The 15,134-nt window shown below is 30.6% G+C and overlaps 1 protein-coding gene and 1 pseudogene across 7 annotated transcripts; both read right to left on the bottom strand.

The window, feature by feature from the left end:
• Window positions 1-4,485: 4,485 nt before the first annotated feature.
• LOC150029005 (dolichol-phosphate mannose synthase subunit 3 pseudogene) lies at window positions 4,486-12,126 on the bottom strand (annotated as a pseudogene). Its single transcript, XR_016517786.1, has 3 exons — window positions 12,013-12,126; window positions 5,981-6,088; window positions 4,486-4,709 (listed from the first exon to the last, which is right to left on the bottom strand). The product of XR_016517786.1 is annotated as a dolichol-phosphate mannose synthase subunit 3 pseudogene (transcript).
• LOC137810715 (DEAD-box ATP-dependent RNA helicase 57) lies at window positions 4,486-12,163 on the bottom strand. Of its 6 annotated transcripts, none has more exons than XR_011080948.2 (15): window positions 11,946-12,156; window positions 11,024-11,223; window positions 10,806-10,935; window positions 10,580-10,710; window positions 10,407-10,498; window positions 10,187-10,283; window positions 9,930-10,010; window positions 9,607-9,839; window positions 8,935-9,129; window positions 8,715-8,805; window positions 8,173-8,295; window positions 7,750-7,900; window positions 7,399-7,606; window positions 5,981-6,088; window positions 4,486-4,709 (listed from the first exon to the last, which is right to left on the bottom strand). XR_011080948.2 is itself a non-coding variant. In XM_068612124.2 (13 exons), exons 2-13 carry the CDS (start codon window positions 11,102-11,104, stop codon window positions 7,404-7,406), a joined length of 1,608 nt encoding a protein of 535 aa, XP_068468225.1. In that variant the 5' UTR covers window positions 11,105-11,223; window positions 11,946-12,163; the 3' UTR covers window positions 7,011-7,403. The 6 variants fall into 6 exon arrangements, 2 of the variants coding, with proteins under 2 accessions (XP_068468225.1, XP_068468227.1); XR_011080947.2 differs by having other exon boundaries at window positions 11,024-11,230; window positions 12,013-12,119; XR_011080953.2 differs by having other exon boundaries at window positions 11,024-11,218; window positions 11,946-12,069.
• Between the last annotated feature and the right edge of the window lie 2,971 nt (window positions 12,164-15,134).

Genomic DNA, 15,134 nt, shown 5'->3' with positions numbered 1-15,134 from the left:
TAAGTTTGTTGTGGTTTACTTTGATGACATTCTCATTTATAGCTTATCTTTGAATGACCATAGGTTGCATGTTAGGCAAGTTTTGGAAACCCTTAGGAAGGAACATTTGTATGCTAACCTTGCTAAATGTATGTTTGCTCTTGATCATATAGAATTCCTAGGGTTTGTTGTTAGTTGTAAAGGGGTCCATGTGGACAAAACAAAGGTGGTGGCCATTCAAAATTGGCCTACACCGAAATCTTTGAATAAGGTCCGAAGTTTTCATGGGCTTGCTTCTTTCTATAGAAGATTTGTCCCAAACTTTGGTACCATTGCCGCACCACTCAATGACATAGTGAAAAAGGATATGGTCTTTCATTGGGGAGAAGCACAACAAAATGCTTTTGATACTTTGAAAGAAAAATTGACTAATGCTCCCATCTTGGCCCTTCCTAATTTCACTAAGACATTTGAGATTGAGTGTGATGCTTCAAGCATAGGTATTGGGGTTGTTCTCCTTCAAGAGGGCCACCCCATAGCCTATTTTAGTGAGAAATTGAAGGGAAGTCATCTCAACTATTCCACCTATGATAAGGAATTATATGCACTTGTTAGGGCTTTGTTTACTTGGCAACACTATCTTTTTCCCAAAGAGTTTGTGATACATAGTGATCATGAATCTCTTAAATATTTGAAAAGCCAAAACAAACTTAACAAGAGGCATGCTAAGTGGGTGGAATTCATTGAGCAATTTCCTTATGTGATCAAACATAAGCAAGGCAAAATAAATATTGTGGCGGATGCTCTTTCTAGAAGATACACCTTGCTAAATCTTTTAACCTCTCAATATCTTGGTTTTGATCACATTAAGGAACTTTATCATGATGACCTTGATTTTTCTCCCATCTATCAAGAGTGTCTTAAAGGAGGACACAAAGACTTTTTTATTCAAGATGGCTTTCTTTTTAAAGGAAAACGTCTTTGTGTTCCCCAATGTTCTATTAGATTATCTCTTGTTAGAGAAGCTCATGAGGGGGGTTTAATGGGACATTTTGGGGTTGCTAAAACTTTGGATGTGTTGCATGAACATTTCTTTTGGCCTCATATGCATAAACATGTTCATATTTGTGTGATAAATGCATAGCTTGCCGCAAAGCTAAGTCTAAAATGCATCCCCATGGTCTATATACTCCTCTTCCTATCCCTTCAATGCCTTGGGTAGATATATCTATGGATTTCATCTTAGGCTTACCCAAGACATCAAAGGGAAAGGACTCCATTTTTGTGGTAGTGGATCGTTTTTAAAAGATGGCTCACTTTATTCCTTGCCACAAAGTGGATGATGCATGCCACATTGCAAACCTCTTCTTCCAAGAAGTGGTTCGCTTGCATGGGATTCCTAGGTCTATAGTGTCCGATAGAGATCCTAAATTCTTAAGTCACTTTTGGAAGACCTTGTGGGGCAAGCTTGGAACTAAGCTTTTATTTTCTACCACTTGCCACCCACAAACTGATGGTCAAACCGAGGTGGTGAATAGAACTTTAGGACAACTATTGAGATGCTTTATTTCGGGGAATCCTAGAGTGTGGGAGAATTTACTACCCCATGTTGAGTTTGCATATAACCGAGTAGTAAATTCTACCACCTCCCATTCTCCTTTTGAGGTGGTCTATGGGTTTAATCCCATAACACCTCTTGATCTTATTCCTATTCCCCTTCTTGAAGATGTCTTGTGCAAAGATGGGGATGAAAAGGCTTCTTTTGTGAAAACTTTGCATAAAGACATCAAGAAGAGAATTGAGAAGAAGGTTGGCAAGTATGCTGAACTTGCCAATAAAAGGAGAAAAGCATTGTTGTTTGATGAGGGCGATTGGGTTTGGCTTCACTTGAGGAAGGATCGTTTTCCTACTCAAAGGAAGTCCAAACTAATGCCTCGAGGGGATGGACCTTTCCAAGTCCTCAAGAGGATTAATGACAATGCTTATGAGTTAGATATGCCTGATACATTCTTAGGTAGTCATACTTTTAATGTCAGCGATCTAACTCCTTTTTCTGTAGGTCTCCAGAATTCGTGGTCGAATTCTCTCCAACTCGGGGAGTATGATGGAGATCAAGCTCAAGAGGACATGGAGGCCAATCATCAAGCTCAAGAAGAGGTGGAGGCACAAATGGAGGACGCCCATGGAGGTCAAAGTCCACCTCAAAGGATTACAAGAAGTATGTTCAAAGCTTTGGGAGCTAGAGGACATTTATTTTCTCTTTTTGTAGTTTCTTTAGTTGAAGGTGCTTAGAGGGAAACATTAGAAACCTCTTTTGTTTTAGCATCTTGTAGGTTTTAATTAGGAACTTTAGGGGGGTGTATTAGTAGAGAGGTGTAGGAGTAGAATAGGAGGTGCCATAGGAGGTTTGTTTTAGGCGCCGGTTTCTAGAATAGTTTAGGAGGGAATTTTAAAATTTTTTAGCTTAGTTTTTCAGCACCTTAGGCTATATATAGAGGTGCTCTCTTTGTAAAATTCAGATTGGAATTAATCTAAGAAAACTCTACTCAAATTTTGAGTGACCTTTGGAGAGCTTTTGGAGCCTTCTTCTCTAGTCTTATCTTGATGGATCAATGGAGTCCTCAAGTGGCGGCATCACTCTCATCTAGGAGCATTCCACACTTCTAGTGGCGAGATCATCCATCCTCCTTCCATCTTCATGAGCATTCTCTTCTCCTTCCTTTCTTCTTCTTCAATTGTTCATGTTGCTTTGTGTTCTTGAGTTTTTTAGTTTCGGTTTTTTCTATTTTCTAGCACTATGTTCTGTTTCTGTTTTTAATTTCTGTTTTGGTTCGGTTCATTTGATCATTTGTTCAATTCTGTTCGGTCAATTCCAGTTTTAATCTCTTTGTTGATTCAATTTGACAATATTTGGTTCATCCAAATGAGTTTGGGATTTGGTACTAGTTATTGGTGAGTTCTTGTCTTAGAACAATGATCCAACTCTAAGAAAAGTGCCTCTATATTTTCCAGCTCAAGGTGATTCCTAAAAATGTCAAGAATCTTGTTCTATGTGGCTATTGGAATCACATCAGTCCAAGTATAATTACAGGTACTCTGTCGAAGATGAAGGACGCGAAGACCATGAGACAACAACCTAAAAGACCTTGTGTAAAGAATATTCAGTCTTGTAAGAACAATAATATCTATAAATAGAGAACTCTTTAATCACATTCATAATTACATTTTAATAATACGTTCTTATATTTTCGCTCTCCATATTTCTTAATACTGTTAAAGATTTTAAAATGCTCTATTAAGTTGTAAACTTGCATGCTTAGTCTGATAATTTTATCATGTACATCTTATTATAATACTTGGGCAACTTCTCTTTACTATTCCCATTTCAAGCAAATTTCTGCTAATTTATCTTTAACAATTCTTTATTTCATATTACTGTTTTAGCTAAATTCATAATACAAAACATAGTTACACAGTAATGGACTCTCATGAAAATAATAGAATGTGTCAGAGGAATTCTCTTGGTATTATTGAATGTTCTATAGAAGTTTCCTTTGGTTTAAATACTTTGGTTTGTCATTATGTATCCAATATTGTAGTGTCACAATTCGAACTTTGAATTCTTAAAATAGTTTCATTTTTAATTCGGCCATTGTTTTACAAATGTGAAATATTCACTCATTTTTCCTGATAATTAACCTTTATAATTTCGAGAGTAGAAGAAAATTCAAGTTTTAAATAAATTAAAATTACAATCATTCAATTTGAAAAGCAAGTTTATAATTATATTTGACACTCGTAAAATTCATCTTACTCAATAATCATATATCTAGAGTAACGATGGTTTAAAATTGTATAGTTAATTTTGTTTAACATTAGTTCTCATTGACTTATAAAATTATTATATTATTTAACTATTTCAAATTTAATATGAAATATTAATGGTCTTGGATCTTTAAACAAGTCAAACCTACTGGGACATGGAGTGCTATAATATCCACAACAAATAGAAAGATAAATTCAATGGAGATGGATGTAGTATCTACAGTGCCCTATACTTGCACCAATACAAACATATTTATTTAATTGAAATTTCTCACATACATATTAATGGATATATAGATATATCAATATTAATTATTTAAATAAAGTAATTTCTTTAGAATGATTTAAATACAATGTTATATTCACTTAATTCAATCAAATTAAAAATAAGTTTGAACTGAATTAGTAATTTAGTTCTTACATAATTTTTAAAATATTTTAAGTTTGGGTGAATAATATATTTTTCCCGATATAAAATATAATTCACACAAGACAAGCAATCTTACTGATATTACTAGTGGCTCAGAGATATCATAATCAAAACTTGTGTATTTGATTATAATACTCAATAATACTATCACTAAGCGACCCTAATGGGTGAGCAAGTTCAATCATTCTCTCTAATGTTCTCAAAGGCCACAGATTTGTAATCAAAATTAAAATATACAAATAAAAGAACACTAACAACAAAAACTATCCATTGATTGTAAAAGAGTTCATGTACATTGGCTGAAAGTATTTTGTTGAGTATGAAGTTATATATTATGTCAAAAAATCTTTCACAACTCCCAATCGGGTAATTGTCGGAAGCCTATTCAGAACATCTCGTTAGATCTGAAACCACATCAGTCGAGAGTGAGATAAACTCCTTGTTGTTTCAAGTATTCCTTGGCCTCAACAATGTCCTGAAAAGAACCAAAATAAGCAACATTTTTCCACGTTATCATTCCAGCATCAGTCTACTGTAATCAGGCCATAAGGATTATATTCTTTAAAAAAGGGCAATTAGGAGAATAAAAGTAGTAAGTGCATAATGACCATCATCACAATTGAACTATAATTTAAATAGAATTGAGATTTGTGGAAGCAAAATCATTTTCTTATAGTAGATGCAGTGCTAATTCGGAAGAGGGAGAGCAGGGATAGAAAAATTAGGTTTCTATTTAGCTGATGACATTTACTATCTATCTGCATATGGAAAGAGAGTGTCAACTAAAATTCAAAAACGTATGGGGAGCAATAAAATAAGATAACCATTCATTGATGATTTCAGAAATTGGATATGAAAAAATATTCTACCAAATAATAGCTTAAGCTTTGGGTGGTTGGTCCTGTTGATGATCCAGACAAAAATCCTGTATTACTTTTTAATAGAATAATTGGAGCTTGACATGGAACATGTCGCAGACTCTATATATCAGTGACAGAGTATCGTTGAGTGATAATGAGGATGATGATAATGTGATGGAGATCGGTATACAAGAAAGGAAGAGAGAAATGATTTATAATCTAGGTCTGCAGTATGCCAAATGACATTGGAAGATTTTTGTGATTACATTAGAATTATAAAAGTATCCTTCGATAAGTCCCATATCTACTCCAGATTCTGCACCTAGAATTTCTTTTCAAATAAAAATGATAAACCTGAGGGAAGGGATCTTGGAGATAGAATCCTACCAACTCCAGTGGTAACTGACACAGTCATTAACTCCCTAAGAAATTAGAATTGAGACACACACCCCATGCTATAGTGGAGTCTTCAAACGTTTCAAACATAACAATAATAATAAAAATTAGAAACCACAAAGTTATTAAGGCCCAAAGTGTAAAGTGGCCGGTGAAAAACAGGTGTGCTTTGAGATGACTTCTTTGGCACGGTGTTTTGGGAAATATGACTGGCATGTTTCTGTTGTCGGTCATTTTTAAGACTCCATTTTTTTACTTCTATGTAATTTATAATAAGAGAACATATCCTTCTCTTATAAAAATTTTAAATAGCATCTAGTTTGATAAATATAAATAATATCTAATTCTTAATCCACAATATGTGTGTGGAAATTAAACATAGCATCTTTTCAGTCCAGAAATTTTAATGTACACACATAAAGTAACATGCATATAGGGACTATAAAAGCACAAACCAAGCAAATTACATTACATTGACACAAAAGAATACCTTCTGCAACAATAGAGCTTCTTGAGGACAGGTTGGAAAATTCATCAGACCAACTCCAACCATTAATAAACCGTAACATCCTAAAGACACAACAAAATATATAGGTAGCTGCACAGAGGGCAAAACAAAGAATAGTCAGCATTATGTAAATAGAATTCAATAAAATAGAGTTACAACAAGATTGATGAAACTGTAAAAGATCAAAGCACTTTGCTTATAAGGCTTAGGTTTAAATTTAGCTGCTAGTAATCCCCCTTGATTGGGAACCTACATGCACAACTGCATGCCACACTATTGGAAATAGAGCCTCCCCGACCAAAAACTATCTTCTCCCGAAAACCAAATAAAAAATAAAAAATCAAACAAATATCAAACGATAACAGACAAAATCACTAAATTCATTACATAACCCATTAACACATCAAACATATTCAAAATGTTAATATAGCCTTAAAATTTAAAACTTAATAAACACCAGTAAATCAATGCAATCACAGCTAAAAAACTTAAGTACATACATCATTTTACCATTTCCTACCTCCAGGCAAGGGTCACAATAAATAATCAAATGTAATCACATTCATGAGGATACCAAATCTACATGACAACTTAATTGAATTAAAAACTATTTGCCACTTCCATCTGATGGGATCTCCATGAAATTCATTTCATAGTTTAATGCAACTCAAAACCCTTGCGCAACTTCCTAGCATCACTTGGAAGTATCATGTACTAACCTACAAACTAAAAATCCATGTTACAAGATCAAAGAAACCAAGAACACAAATTTCATTGCACATCAAATGAATCAATTCAAAACAGAGATTTACATCATATTCCAAATGGCACCAATTCCTAAACAAACAAAACATTAATGATGGTTATTAGTTATGACAGCTTATCCTAAACACTTAAATTCTTAACACTGTAATTGCCATTACCAATGCCAAAATCTTCACAATATGTTTCATTTATCAATCTAAAATTAGACCAAATATATAAATATGCATAAATTTATATGTAGAAAAGGTGATTACGAATTTTCTGCATTTATTTATTAAACTATTTTCATGTGTCATTAGTGCGCATACACCCTTTTCCAAACTCAATTTCAAATTTTAGAATGCAGTTCTTTTGCATACAACTGTTCGAAAAATGGCCTCAGAGCTGTAGGAAGATATTTTCGGCAGCCTATGACATGGTTTAGACTTTAGGCAACACTGCCAGCTTCTGCACTTAATTAACCTAAAACGTGATTCTCTCGGTCACATTCCTACCCCACTCCCTTCCCTTTTCATCATGGTGTTAAAACTTTTGGGGATGGTAACGAAAAAATCTTAACACAGTGTTGCCTGGCCAGGCCTGCTAATATATAAATAGTATAGTACAGGAAATTTCAGGGTTACACTCATGTTCACCCATTCTATGCTGTTTCTGGTTTTGTGGAGATTGAATCTCTTTTGGGCCGGTGCTTCTTCCACTTCTTTTTCTGCAACTCCATGAGCCAGGATTGAACTTCACAGCCCGATGCTGCCATAAGATTAGCAACATTCCGCAGGAATGGAATGTCGTCCTCTGTGTAAAAAGTAATTGCTTCTCCAGTCCTCCCTGCTCTGCCAGAACGACCTAATGAAAACAACTATGTCAACAAATAATAATAATAATACGTGGATTTAGTAAACAAAAGTCTCCATGAGAATAATACAAACTGTAATTCCTATAAATATCTTTTCTCAAATCTAAAGCAAAATTAATATAGCTGCACATACCAATTCTGTGGACATATGCGGAGGCAGAATCAGGGAAATCATAGTTGATCACACAGTTCACACCTTTGAAATCCATGCCCCGGGCAACCACATCAGTAGCAATCAAAACCCATGTTTTTCCAGCTCTGAAGTTATCAACAGCATTTTCTCGCTACATAAAAAAAAAATTGAGATTCATAAATCACAAAAAACTGCTAAATGAAAAAGTATGCTTTAGAATTGGAGTACCTATGCCTATGATAAAAGAAATATGAACAAATAGTAGTCATAACATAAGGAATATCATCTTCATTCAAATATTAAAAATCAGACCTCGGTCACACTTATCCGTTTTCTTTTCATTTTGAAGTTTTTGGAGAGGAAGGGGAATGTTGCAAATTTTCTATGTATTTTCAAATAAATATCTTGCGTTGTTCTAACTACCTCTTGTTGAGACAAATCAGAATGAATGACATCAACTCTAATGTTGTCAAATGCAAGCTCGCCGTACAGCTCCTTGGCTCGTTCTTTGCTTTGGAGAAAAACCAATACTGGAGGATTTAGACTCTACAAGATGTTGCAGCAAATAAGAAGGCCAGAAGGCAAGCAACTAAAAAATACCAATATACCTCATATGAGGGACTACAATTATATGCATTTTGCAAGTTAGTTAAGCGAAGGTAAGTGATATATAATTAAACATTCCAAGTCCATATTAAGTCCAAGACACATTATTTAACACCAAACCTAGAATAAACAAAATGCTTAATTACATACATGCAGCGCACAATCAGTAAAAGAAATGAGTCTACAAAAAAGAATAATAATAGGAAAATATATATTAATAGTAAATTGTAGGGACAATTCCAGTTTCTTTTAAACATACCTACACCAACTAATGTTTAACTGCGAGACACAACCCCTAGAAGCATAAGAAAATGGGACTGACTAGCATTATCATCCAGTGAATTAGTTTAGCAATTTACCTCTGTAAAACTTTGACGAATTGCAAGAAGTTTTCCTTCTTCACTTCCAGTAAAAACCAATTTTTGCTTTATCGTTTCAGAAGCCATATTCCTGATCCAAAAGCATTAGACATCATCTTAAAATAATGTTAACTAAAACTGTATTAAGTATATGCTCTAAAACTGTATTAAGTATATGCTCTGGAGTATCATGTTTGTAAATGTTTTGCATTTAACTTACTTCCTGCCAACAATTACACGAACAGCATCATGCATAAGTTCTCGAGCTCGATCCTCAACAAAATCAGGTAAAGTAGCACTGAAAAGTGAGCGTATGATTGATGGGTTGGAGCATGCCTTGAGAACAGAATCAATCTGTTTGAATAATTCAGGCTCAAAAAGCTTATCCGATTCATCAAGGACAAGATAATCAACTCTGAAGCACCCAAAATAGTTGGAAGAAATAAAAATATCAATACAACGAGCTATTGAATAAATTATCAGATATCTGCTACTGACTTTCTAGACACAATTGTAAGATACATATAAAAGAATCTACCAAACCCGCAGCAATTGGACCATGACGTTTAATACAAGCACAATCAAAAGGAATGGATACTAACAGTAAAATGGTTCCCCCAAGGTTATCATACATTCCATCCCAGGAAACCATTTCGCATCAAATGTGCAATTGATCGATAATCAATAAACTATAGCTCAATCAATTATTATGATAAAAAACTGCGGTATAATAATACGAGAGCAAGAGAGTAACAATAAACCATCTATATAAGCATTCATGATAAAATATTTGTGGATAAAAGATGCTTATACTGCAAGTCTATAATGATTACTTGATTAGTATTTTAAGGATTTCAGGTTTAAATCAACAAAAACAAATGTATCATCGCACCTGCTAAGATCAATCTTCTTCTTCTTGATAGCCAAGCGTAATCGGAGTGGTGTAGATATTAGTATATCACATGGAAACTTTGAAAAATCAGCATTTCTTAAGAGATTTTTAGTCATTAACTTAATACGAAATTTTGTTCTTTTGGCAAGCTTTTTGCACTCTCGAAATATCTGAGCAGACAATTCACGGGTATGACAAAGGATGACAGCTCGAATGCCACCTCTTTCTGGGTCCTGTAAAACATAAAAGACGTTATATCATACGAACCGAGTACACAGGACATTGTGATCTGCAAACACGGGCGGAGAAAATAAGCAAAATACCTTAAGCTTCATTAACATTGGACATACAAATGCAAGGGTTTTCCCAGAACCAGTTGGTGCACACGCAAAGCATTCACGACCCTATCCCAAATAATTGAAGAAATACAGCAGTTAAAACAATATTAAGTTAATACCTATCCCAAGGATAATAGAAACTGCATATGAATCATGATCAAACTTTAGTAACAGTTTTCTAAAGACCAGAAAACCAAATGAAAAATACTTATACCAAAAGTAAATTAACATAAAATCCATACATCTAAAAGTACTGAAATAGCCTGTCTTTGAATAGGCGTTGGTAGTTTGAATCCAAGCTCCTTCAGATTGCGCAACAAATACGATGGACAGTTATATCTGCAAACAATTCATTAAGATTCCGAATCCTCCCTTTCTTGTAAACCAAATACGAGAATGAGAAGCAAAGGGAATAAAAGACATTACTGAAATGAGATAACATAGCATTCTCACGAAAGATACCCTGATTTCAACTCGTCAAAGCTTTGAAGAGGAGACGGTACATTATAACCAGAGACATGAATGTTGTGCTGCTTTCTGAATATCGCGTCCCGCTGAAAAATTATTCAAAATATAAAACCATTGCACAAACTTACTAACACTTATAATTACGCATCACAAAACAGAAAAGGAACCTCGAGTTGACGATTTTTTTCCTTCTTATTCATCTTATTCAGTTCAATAGACTCCTCATCAGCTTGAACTTCACCACTGGACTGCACCCCAGATGCGGAATTTCTAAACACGTTGAACCCTTCAACAGTTTCTTTTATGCGTTTACGAACACAAAACAAAAGTGAGATATGAAACGTTGAATACAAGAGATAACATAGTATAAATAAAGCACGAGAATGTGAATACCGGAAGAGTTTCCCTTGCGCTTCCTCTTCTTCGTGGACGTTGTTTTCTCTTCTACTGCTTCCCTCATTTTCGCGCTTTCGTCTTCGGCAACGCTCCAAATCTTCACCGAATCAGTATCGCTCTCCTTTTTCTTTTCAAAATCAACGGAAAATAACAGTTATTAATAGTATGTGGTGTAACAGTGAATAAGCATATGCACGATGAGAGAGAGAGGGTACCTGGAACCTGGCAATATCTGCACCGAACTTCTTCCGGTCGAAACGAATGCCGGAAAACAAAAACGACGAGTCGCTGGCCATTGACAATTGGAAGAAAAAGAGGATTTAGGGGTTTCTGTAATGAGTCACGGGATGTGCAGTTCCTTCTTCCACTTCCTTGTGCAATTTTCCAGCATCACTTGGAAATACCAAGTACTAACCTACCAACTAAAAATCCATGTCACAAGATCAAGGAAACCAAAAACACAAATTTCATTGCACATAAAATGAATCAAATCAAAAACAGAAGTTTACATAAACCATTCACACATCAAATGTATTCAAAATGCTAATATAGCATTAAAAGTTAAAAAAAATTCCTAAACAAACAAAACATTAATGATGGTTATTAGTTATGACAGCTTATCCTAAACACTTAAATTCATAACACTGTAATGGCCATTACCAATGCCAAAGTCTTCACCATATGTTTCATTTATCAATCTAAAATTAGATCAAATATATAAATATGCATAAATTTGTATGTAGAAAAGGTGATTACGATTTTAAATGTTGTGACAAAGCATAACATGTATAGGTTGGGGAGTATGCATGTGAAGAAAACACTGTGTACACGAAGCACATACACTTCGGAACTCAACTGAAGTTCCACAAACTAGACTCAAATCCCACAAGTGAAAACTCAAGTTTACTTGAAAGAATCTCACAAACAGAGTTGGGTACAAAAAATCGGCACTAAAAAACTCATCAGTATAACCCGGAAACCATTTTAACACCAGAAACTGCTACTAGTGTTTTAAAACAGGGGTAACATTGTTATCCTACTAAACAAACTTGACTACTTACATCACGCGATTATTAGGTTTGATGATAAAATGAGAAGAGAGATAAGTCAAAGGAGAAAACCCACCCCACCACTCACCATAACAAACGTTCAGAAGATTCAAAGATAGCGATGGAGAGAAAAGTAGATGGAATGTGAGGTGTACCGTTTTACACTGCTTCACTGGATTCTGACTGACAGAATGTGAAGCCGCAAAAGGGTGTTTCCCAAAGGGCCAAAGTTGAAGCAACCAGATCAAATTGCGGAAAAATGAGACAAGGAGCCACAATTAGGATTTCTGTTAAACCCTAAACTCACAAAAGCTTTTTTTTGCTATATCTTCATAGTTTAGGGTTTAGCTACCCTTTTGAATTTCTTAAAATACTAAATTATTTTAATTTAAAATTACTTTTAGATTTTATAAGTTGAAATATTTTTCTTAAAAAAATACATTATATATTATAGAATTTGGTGAAAATATTTTTCAAATTTTATTAAATAAAATATTTTTTTTCTAAATTACATTTTAAATTATAAAATAACGATTGTATAATTCAAAATTTTAAATTATACTTTTTAAAAAAATTCAGATTTATAAAATTTATAAATTACTTTTAAAAATAACGATTGAATAATTCAAAATATGCTTTTTTACAAAATTTCAGATTTTGTAAAATTCATAATATATTTTCCAATACGAACATATCTTCTAAATCCAAATATGATTTTAAAAATAATAATATGAATTATAAAATTTAGAAGTTATTTCATCTCCTATAATTCAAAATAAATATAATTGATTCTCTTTTAATATAACTAATTTTTTTAACATAATAAATTATATTAATCTTTTATTAATAGTGATATTTTAAATATAATAAATTAATATAACAAACTAATTAATCTAAATTTTAATATTTTATCATTTATGTTATTTTATATATTTTTATTTTTTTTAAATATAATTTGATTTATTAAAATTCTAATTTATATGTATACTTTAATTTATTTTAGTACTATTTTGAGATATAACTTTTATTTATAAAAAATTGATAACCTTTTTTTATTTAAGTTTAAAAAATATTTTAACTTTAATTTATATGTTTGAAAAGTAATTTTTACACTAATGTATGTTTAAAATTTTATTTTACAAATTATTTTTTTAAATATTTTAATATATGAAATAAAAATTATTATAATATATTAATCTAATCATCTAAAATCCTTTTACTCCTTTTTTTTCTTTCTAAAGAATTTCATTGGATTAAAAGGAGAGCATAAAAGAAAAAAAAAAGCAATTAAAAGATAAGTTATTTAGATTGAGAAAAAGTAAGTGAAAAAATAAAGTTTGTAGTATATTTAACTGATTTAATAGGGTAAATTTGGTTGTATATTAATATATTTAGAAAATTAATTTATAAAATAGTATTTAAATAATTTAATGTAAAAAATATTTTTTTTAAAAATGAATTAAAAATTAAAATAAAAATTTATTATAAAATTTTAATAAATAAAAAAGTTATATTTTAGAATAAAAATATATTAAAACAAAACATCAAAATTAAAATTTATTATTTTATTTTTATTCAATCTTTTAATATATTTATTTAATTATTGTATCCTATATTAACAAATATTAAATTTATTTATTTTATTATAATAATAAAATAATTTAATTATATTTACATTTATATGTTTTAACTTTTTAATAAGTTATAAAAAGTGAATTTCTTCTGAGGGTGGAAAGTGTGCAAGTAAACATAAAGAGTTCCAAAAGTTAATTGGACTGATGACTTCAAATACTCCAAAATTATGATAAAGTATGAGGAAAGTACTAAATCATATATCATATACACTTTTCAATTATTCCATGATTAGTATTATTTTCTTCTTCTTATTATTATAACTATTATTATTTTAAGTATTATTATTATTATTATAATTATTATTAGCAGTAGGTGTTGTTGCCTCAGGATCAATATTTTTTTTTTTATTATATATTTATGCGTATTTATATTTTTTAAATATTATTATAAGTCTATATCGTAATATTTTAATTTATTACAAACTTATGTATGGATTTCTTAGATACATTATTATAAACTTATATAGTATAATATTCATTGTAATTTTGTATAAACATTAAAATTGAGTCACCAAATAGTTTTAGAATAAATTATTTATATATATAGATATAAATAGCATATGTTTTATAATAAAAGAACACAAATTTGAAAAAAAAAAATCTGAACCAAATATACAATCAATTATTCAATTTAATTTAATTTTAATTAAATAAAAAATTTAATCAAATTAAATAATATTTTACAATTCAATATTTTAATTATTATTATTAGGTTTAATACGAATTAGCCAAAAATGAATTTATGCCCTCACTTTTCATTTTACTTAATATGGTTTCCATTTGAAAAAAAAAACTCAATTATATCCTTTGAGTTAGCTAAGAGAGTGATGATTTGATAGATGGAAATTGCCACATGGCATAGACGTATCAATCTGTTTTTATCTAATAAATGAATAAAATGTTTTAAAAAGTAATTTGAATATGAAATAAACATACTACAATGTAATAAATTGTATTGACTTAATAATCTATATTTTATTTATTAAATATTAAATTATATATATTAAAGGATAAATTATTATATTTTAAAAATGGTAAATAATATTATTATTTTTATTTTTTAATTAATAACTAAAAGTAAATTATTATATTATATATATATATATGTAGCCGTTAAATATAAATAAAAATTTATTTATATTTATTAAAAAATAAATTATATATATTATAGAGTGAATGCCATTATTTTAAAAAATATAAGTTATTTAGTTATTTTAGAATAAAGAGAAGTTATTCAAATTATTTATTTTATTAAATAAACAAATAAATTATTTTTTATTTATGAAAGAATAAATCATCTCAAAATTGTTTACTTTTGATAAGAACAAATATTATCATTATTATTATAATTGTAATTATTTAAATAAAAAATGTATTATTAAATTATAGAAAGATGTTTATTATAAGTAATTATAAAAATAAATAATTTTTAAAATTTTATTGTAAATAAATTTTTTATTATTACATATTTTATTTTATTCTAAGTATTTATTTGAATTTTAAAAAGTAATTATTTGAAGAAAAAAATTCCTAAAAATTTATATACATAAAATTGACATCCTCTTTGTATATTATTATATATTATAATAATAATAATAGTTTTTTTTTTTACGAAAGTTTTCATGTTATGTAGCATTATACAA

Source organism: Phaseolus vulgaris, chromosome 2, assembly GCF_051622355.1.
Source record: "Phaseolus vulgaris cultivar YP4 chromosome 2, ASM5162235v1, whole genome shotgun sequence".
NCBI classification, from domain to species: domain Eukaryota; kingdom Viridiplantae; phylum Streptophyta; class Magnoliopsida; order Fabales; family Fabaceae; genus Phaseolus; species Phaseolus vulgaris.
The sequence above is the reverse complement of the archived record's forward strand: the minus strand, read 5'-3'. Positions and strand labels throughout refer to the sequence as shown.

Bases quoted from the DNA above. Each gene is read 5' to 3' on its own strand.
- LOC137810715 (XM_068612124.2), bottom strand. From the start codon at position 11,104: ATGGCCAGCGACTCGTCGTTTTTGTTTTCCGGCATTCGTTTCGACCGG. The intron at 10,936-11,023 runs GTACCCTCTCTC...GATTTTGAAAAG, and splicing joins CAGATATTGCCAGGTTCCAG to AAAAAGGAGAGCGATACTGA. The intron at 10,499-10,579 runs GTTCCTTTTCTG...ATAATTTTTCAG, and splicing joins AAAAAAATCGTCAACTCGAG to CGGGACGCGATATTCAGAAA.